We start from the raw sequence: 8,233 nt of genomic DNA, 5'->3' as shown, positions 1-8,233 counted from the left end.
TATCAGGAAGTGCTAAGTGTGTGTGCAGAGGTCATATACAGAAATATACAGTATGAGTGTGAAAATATAAATCAAGTTTTAAAACAACCGATATTTTTATATCCAAATTTTAGAATGAAAGAGAGAGTGTTTTATGACAAATTGTAAATGAAAGCAGGAGTGAGACAAGTTAAGGATATAGCATATGATGTAAGAGGGTTCTTACCTAATAGAGCCTTATATGATTGTGTTTCGGAGTGGGATGATGAAAACGAAATGTCAAAAGTGGACTCGATGTGTGAAAATATTAAGACAAGTCTGCCCAGAGCCTGGGGTAGAGAGTATTGAAAATGAAACTGTTAAACCTGGGGAATGGGGATTGCCAGATTTGTATTTTGACGGAGGTGATGGGAAAAGACTACTAGAAGGAGTATCCACTAATATGATGTACACATTTATTTTGAAAAAAGAGATCAAATTACCAGCATCAGAAAATGTGTGGCCTAAGGTGCTCCCTGGCTTAAAGGTTAAGGAAATTTGGGAAAATCTATGTGTAAAGTACAATGGAATAGAATGTGAAAACCTGGATTTTAAATTAAGACACAACAGAATCTACAGGAAAGTGGTCCTCCACCAGATAAACAAGAACATAAAGAGGGATTGTGATGTGTGTAGATCTGCTCCAGAAACGTTGATGCATGTTTTTTTAGAGTGCAGAGAACTTGATTGTTTTCATGAAAAGCTAAAAGAGCTAATCAAAGAAAACTGGGGGGGAAATGTTAAACAAGATGAATGGAAAAAAATTGGAGATTGTGTAGACTATAAAGATATGAAAGTGAATCTCTGCAATTATGCACTGAGTCATGCAAGATATGGGCAAGGAGAAACTAAGCGTTTTATGAAGGGAAAAACTTCTCAGTTCTCGCGCATGCGCCGTGGCGCTCTCGTGAACTCACGTCAGAGGCCCTGTGTGGGAAAATTAATAGTTGAATTGTTAGGAACACATTCAGCAATGAAAAGGATTTCTATTTGTATCTATGCAATTGCCTACGTCAAACTATGCGACTTACACACATAGATGTATTGTGATCATTAGAGTTTGTGGTTGCGCAATAAAGACTCTGGATATATGCGGTACAAAGAAATCTCTCACAATAGGCCAATGTCTGGGTATCTGAGAGAAAAACCTGCTGCGTTTCCCAAAGCATTGTGAGATAAGTTGATCGTAGAGGACATTGGTGGCAAATGGTCTTCACGATCAACTTCACAAAGCTTCTGGGAAACGCAGCCCTGGACTGGAGCTCAGAGCCACTGCAGAGAGAATTACACAGAGCTGGCCAGTGAAATGAGACAACAGATACTCACTGTCACACATGCCTGGTATTATTATGGTTACAGTTATAATGCATGGATTGATTTGCACAGAAACAGAGTTTGATCAGATCAGAGAAGCTCTTCCTGCACATATTCAAGGTAATGTTCCACAATGGTTTAAGTGTCCCAGGACAGCAGTGAGCTCAACACTGCACAGCTGTGTCTTTAAAACACTTTGGCCAGTGGACAAATGAGAGCTACTTTTGACAGTTTGCAGTTCCTCTATTACAGTGGTGAGATATTATACCTTCTATAATAAGAATAAATGAATAAACATCATGTTACACACAAAAACAAGCAAACTGTAAATTCAATAATCTTTTATGCTCTGTCTTCTGTTTGCTTTCTTGTGAACATGATCATCAGATTGACCCATCATTTCAGATGAATATGATCATTTTGTGTAGGCTAAATAAGTCTTCATCCAAAATGAACGTTATCTTATTACATTCAAATTATTATGTAAATACACTGTACAAAAAACACTTTTATTTTTTTAAATTTTTTTTACTGATCGGTGATGGGACCGAGAGTGAAACTTACAAGTGTAGAATAGGTTAAAGAAAAACAATGTCGCAATGTGAAACCATCATGAAAGTTTAAATAATTAAGTAACAAAACAAATTTTCAGTTCAAGAAGAATTTCTTAGATGATGACTTCCGAGCAACTTCACCATTGATAAATGTAAAACCAGTTCATAAGAGACATAAGGGTGCATTCCTGTACACAAAGAAAATGTATTAAGGTTTCATGCTTTTTCAAACTGTCTTTGGATCTGAACCAAAAGTAAAAAAACAACAACAAACAAACAAAAAAACTTGCAGCTGCACATACAGAAAAAATAAATAAAATAGTAATGTCACAGTCTCTGTGTCTTCGGTCTCTGTGTCTTCGGTCTCTGCGTCTTCGGTCTCTGCGTCTTCGGTCTCTGCGTCTTCGGTCTCTGCGTCTTCGGTCTCTGCGTCTTCGGTCTCTGCGTCTTCGGTCTCTGCGTCTTCGGTCTCTGCGTCTTCGGTCTCTGCGTCTTCGGTCTCTGCGTCTTCGGTCTCTGCGTCTTCGGTCTCTGCGTCTTCGGTCTCTGCGTCTTCGGTCTCTGCGTCTTCAGTCTCTGTGTCTTCGGTCTCTGTGTCTTCGGTCTCTGCGTCTTCGGTCTCTGTTGACTGTGTGACTGTGACGTCTCTGTAGCGGCTCCTTATTCACCATCAGCTGATCCTTAAACTACAATTAAACACACAGAGTCACATATGGAGTATGAGACATTACTGCAGTCACATCACATCAGTAGATTCATTTCAGAACAAACACAGGCAGAGATACATACAGAGTACATTAATATTACAGCCAGAGATATAAAGGTGAGGAGAACATCAGAGCTGTTGTTCTGCACGCGGGAGAACGTCAAGATGAAGAAGATCCTGATCAAGACCATTGTGAACAGATCATCGTGTCAGGAACACTTCCCACTTACCGTCGTGGAAACGAAAGGTTCAGTCGATTATTCGCATTATATGAATGATGTGATGAACAGAAACTACTCTCTCAATTAATTGTAATCTTTTCTGGGAGTGATCTAGATTCTTCTGTGACAATGTCCTGCAGCCGAGAGTCAGAGCGGACCTCCTGTCGGACAACATCTATGTACTAACTGATTAAATGATAATACGGCATATGTAGTCCATTCCATAGAGACTGTGTGTGTTCTCAGAATAATGAGAACAAATAATGTTTATTACAGGATCTAAATAACTGAGCAGTTAAACTCGCTGTTCTCCAGAAAAATCCTCCAGGTTTTGCACATTTTTAGGTTTTCCAGAATCTTCTGCATATTTGACACCTTTCCAACAATGACTGTATGATTTTGAGATCCATATTTTTACATTAAGGACAATTGAGTGACTCATACACAACTATTACAAAAGGTAAAAACATTTACTGATGCTTAAGGAGGAAACGATGCATTAAGAGCAGGGGGTGTAAACTTTAAACAGGATTATGATGATGTGTACATTTTGTTCAAAGATCATCTTTTTTTTTCATCCAGTACTGCCCTTCAGAAGCGAATACTTCCCGGTTTCACAGAAGACAAAATAATTACAATTTATCCTGTTCATGCAATTTAAAAAGTTTACACACCCCAGCTTTTATTGCATTGTGTTGCATATATTACAAATATTTTACTAAAATATTAAACTAAATGTTTACTAAAACCTAAAAATATTTTTTTTTCTTCAAGAAATACTGTGTAAAACTGATGTCATTAAAATAATATGCAGGGGAAACCAAATCCTATGTTTGGTGGACCCTTTGTGTTACAAACCTTATTAATATTCCAAAGTATTCTAAATTATTAGATTAGGTTACAAAGCTTGTGTAATCTAACGAAATATGTTACAAATTACTGTATTTTGTAATCTTTAGTAAATAATCTACTTACAATATAGTGTCTCCAGTTTATAATGTGGATCATTCTTCAGATCAGAGAGAAGCTTCACGTCTGATTCTCCTAGTTTATTCTCAGTCAGATCCAGATCTCTCAGGTGTGAGGGGTTTGATCTCAGAGCTGAAGCCAGAGCAGAACAACCTTCATCTGTGACTCCACAATCCCTCAACCTGTAGAGAACAATGACACACTCTTCACTCTCTCAGTTCAGATCAGTTTAGCAGTGAATCCATTATTAAAGAGAAAATACAAACTTAAAGCACAAATAAAATGTTTTGATGGATCATTGGACTGAGATCTAAAATGTCAAAGAGCTCAAAACGTGATTATTAAACATCTAGTCTTTAGATCTGTACTAATACAGTACGTATGGAGTAATGATTTGTTTTAATCGTGTAAAGAATATTTAAAAAAACAGTCCCTGCAGAAAGATGAACGTGATGAACTGCAAGAATAAATCCAGCATGTTCTTCATTTCTCAGTTCTGAATGTGTTGAGATCGAGTCGGTTTAAAATCAAGAGACTGAAGTGTTGATTGTGATGTGACAGTGTGTATTTCAGTGACTCAGTCCTGCAGAATCATGTTCCTGAAGAGCAGCTCATGTGTTCAATCTGTAAGAATTGATCAATTAGGAAATGCCGGACAGTCTGTTTGGGGAGCACCCAGACCCTGAGAGGACAAAGGACCTCTCTGGAAATTACCATTTGAACTCACACCTCAGAACACATCTCTCCTCCTCTTCCTCACTCCCCCTCTCTCATGCTGAGACCACATGTAAATCACCCAAGAAAATGTATAGTTTAATGTGAATGATTATCACAGAGTATTTTTCATGTTTGGTAACCTCTGAATGCAAATTTCCATTGTTAAAAGATATTTCCAAGTGAAAGAGGTCCTGGCTATTTAATGAAATGCAGCAGGGAATTCGAGGCCTTTTTCTGTACCTCAGATTCGCCCGTGAGGCTGAGAGAGAGAGAGATCTTCAGCCTCATGTATTTCTTATTGTTGGCAGGCATGACAACAGGTCAGGGGTAAAAAAGGTGAGAAGGATGCGGCAGCAAAAAATCCAATCCAATCAACTTATATATATATATATATATATATATATATATATATATAGAGAGAGAGAGAGAGAGAGAGAGAGAGAGAGTGCTTTTTAATGTTAAATTCATCAATCTGGTGAAAATTATTTTAGTTACAGTGTCTGTCTACATTACTACTACATAATAATAGTTATAATATTAATCCCATGATAGTAATAGCCATATATTGTAAAACAAATGCACTGAAAAATAAAGGAAACTTTCATAATTAGTTTTGTACTAATTTCTATACTTGAAAGAGTATATTTCTATACTTCACATTAAAGATGTGATTGGGCCAGCCCAGTGTCAATCAAGAAAAGAACCAAATGGGCCGCTGATCTACGTGTTTCATGGGGTGTCAGGAAAAAAAAACTAACGCTGACTTTTTATTGACCAATGCATTACACACTAACCAAGCGCCGCCAATTAAAGCAGCACTCAGTTACTGTGTCCAAATTCAGGGTCTACATCCTTCGGAGTACTCATTTGAAGGATGTTACGTCACAGCGCCGCGACGAAGGCTGTCCAAATTCGTAGGATCCTTCAAATGCGGCCCACAAATACGTCCTCATTTTCCCCGAATTGGAAGGATGGGTGTGGTGGATCCTTTCCCGTCCTACCTATCCCATAATTCTTTTCGGCAGAGCGTAATGGCGGACGAAGCGAGCGGTAGCGGAGTGGGAGAGGGAGAGGAGTATGCTTTTCGATGTAAGTTTTTTAAAAACTGGGTTTAAAAAAAAACAAACATTTGTACAAATTTTACATTTGTACGTTTATATGTAAAAAAAACAACATTACTTTCGTAAACTAGCTTCTTCCTTACTGCCTGTGTGAATATCCCCTTACACACAGCTAATTTGTTAGTGATTGAAGGTGTTTTTAACGCTTCTAGGGACGAAAGAGCAGACAGAAGTGTTTATGTCACGGTTGCTAGGCGACAGGATATGAGCAACGGGTAAGGGAGGGAACTGAAAGAAGGGTAGGCTGTCCAAATTCACAAACACCGACTTCCGTGTTTTGCGGTCGTCGGAGGACCCCTCCTCCTTCAACCGGGTAGGAAGGATCCTAAGGAGGATGCAGACCCTGAATTTGGACACAGCCAGTAGCTTCGGGACTTCTTCGCTGTATTCTCGCTTTTTGCTCGCAGGTTTCTCGCTAGAGCTCCCCCCACAGCTTCGGAATAGATATTTGACAACACTGTTGTAAAAACTCGTTGGTGATTCTCAGACACCAGAGGCTATAGATTAACGACATCAAAGCAGATGGGACGTTCTTTAAAACGTCTTCTTCATTCGGGTTCGGACAGCGTGAGGGAGCGCAATAATGACAGCATTTTAGCAGATTTCTTTTGGCCGTAAAGCAATTGTTTACATCGCGAGACCTGATATCACGCGAGACTTCCTGACGCAGCGGCCGGCGGCCCGCCGGCTCAAAGTTGCAAGTGCGGATTTTCCGCTCACGGGCACCAGGGGGGAGCGAAACGACCACCATTCAACCCGAAATAAGTAATATAACCATTCCAATGACTCCGAAGCTGTTCAGTTAAGGTAAAAAAAGTTACTTAGTTCACCTTTAATCAAAAAATACTTTGCCTCGAGAAAAGGACAGTAACAAGTTAAGACCTTCCGCGCTGGTCGGATGCCGGACTTTGGGACGATTTAGCGTGAGCTTACAAATCACTTACAGTTCAATAAGCTCAATAACACAGCAGCAGAAAAAGGCTGAACATTTCAAATATAGGCGACTTTACATTGTGTTTCATGTGTGAGTCATATATGATCTTACCACAGTGTCTCCAGTTTACAGTGAGGATCCTCCAGTACAGCAGAGAGCAGATGAACTGAATCTCCTAGTTTATTCTCAGACAGATACAGATCTCTCAGGTGTGAGGGGTTTGATCTCAGAGCTGAAGCCAGAGCAGAACAACCTTCATCTGTGACTCCACAATCCCTCAACCTGTAGAGAACAATGACACACTCTTCACTCTCTCAGTTCAGATCAGATCAGTTTAACACAAGGGTCCGCAGCCGTACTGCAGGGGGTCCGTCAATTAATGCTTGATCACAAATAATTTTTTGTTAAAAAATTAAAACATGGGTAAAAAACATCACAAAGTCAAATTTAAATATAAGCACTCTCAAACGAATGCAAGATCTTCCTCAAACAACCTTCATCTGTGACTCCACAATATTTCAACCTGTAGAGAACAATGACGCTGTGTAAACAGTAGGGCTGTCCCCGACTATGGATTTTCATAGTCGAATCAGAATCGTCATGTCTTGCCTATAGTCGACTAATAGTCGAATCATGTGTATGGGGGTGGGGCTGGGGGCGGGGCTTTAACGTTTCAAAGCCGCGATGTACAGAAAATCACACAAAGATATAGAAGAAAATGTATAAAAACATTTTTGATCAATAAAACTAAGAAATAACATAAATAACTCCAGAAAGGCCACACTGCAGATTTGCATTTCACATGCAAATCAAATCGGCTAAATTACCTGTGCGAGCAGGCCAGCCTACAGCACAACATCGATGCACCGAAAAAATAAACAATTAATTTACTAAATTAAATTAGAACAGAATATACCTTTCTAATAAATAAAAATACAAAACGAAATAAATCTGAATCAAGTCACAGGATGAGGAGCAAATGTGTGCAAAATGCCTAAAGTGCAGGGGAACATATATTCAAAACACAAGCCACAAATAGTTAGATTAGATAACCCTGACAGATCAATAAATAAAATAAAAATAAAGAAATAATTAAAATAACGATAGTAGCCAGAATTTTCAACTTTGTCTTTTTAACTGCAGAAACAACAATAAATGCTAAACTGGAGAGGCAGTCTTTTTAGCTAAACATGTTCACAGCATCCAAAAATAAAATTAGAACCGGCTGAAAAGTTTTGAAATCACTTGTACCTGATCGAGAGAACAAATCCTGAAAGTCTTTCACTCTGTCTGTCCGTTGGAGTCTTTACAAATTGTGCGCGCGGATAAAATACATTCTAACGTGAAACCCAGTCTATGCGTGAAACATGTTAACGGTGGCCGGCAGAAGTGCGATCATGGTTTTCCTGATGCTAAATCCAGCCTTGGAGAATATCCTTTCTAATCGTGTACATCCACACTTTAGATTTTCTTATCCCAGACATTGTTAAAGATTTAAATCCTTGCCGCGAAAACACTCCTCTGTCGGTCACGGATTGAAAGTGAAACTTAAATCTGTCACGGGGTGTTTGGATTTATTCACGCACGTTAAAAAATATTTATTAAAAGCTTCTTTCTTTGCACATTTTTATATAGGCCTACAGCATTATCATAATAGGCTGAATATTAACATATTTACA

General features: G+C 38.8%; 1 protein-coding gene across 1 annotated transcript in view; it reads right to left on the bottom strand.

Moving 5' to 3' along the window:
- Window positions 1–1,937: 1,937 nt before the first annotated feature.
- LOC309510138 (NACHT, LRR and PYD domains-containing protein 12-like) overlaps window positions 1,938–8,233 on the bottom strand; it is a gene marked incomplete at its 5' end in the record, with an annotated part of 44,046 nt that continues 37,750 nt past the window's right edge. The window contains 4 exons of the mRNA XM_082191208.1: window positions 1,938–2,255; window positions 2,537–2,572; window positions 3,789–3,964; window positions 6,666–6,836. Coding sequence (XP_082047334.1) covers window positions 2,568–2,572; window positions 3,789–3,964; window positions 6,666–6,836 — 352 coding nt within the window. The 3' untranslated portion in view covers window positions 1,938–2,255; window positions 2,537–2,567. The remainder of the gene's footprint in view (window positions 2,256–2,536; window positions 2,573–3,788; window positions 3,965–6,665; window positions 6,837–8,233) is intronic.

This window comes from Leuciscus leuciscus (assembly GCF_965113295.1).
Source record: "Leuciscus leuciscus genome assembly, contig: SUPER_11_unloc_2, whole genome shotgun sequence".
Classification (NCBI taxonomy): domain Eukaryota; kingdom Metazoa; phylum Chordata; class Actinopteri; order Cypriniformes; family Leuciscidae; genus Leuciscus; species Leuciscus leuciscus.
Note: the sequence above shows the minus strand (reverse complement) of the source record. Positions and strands in the feature narration are given on the sequence as shown.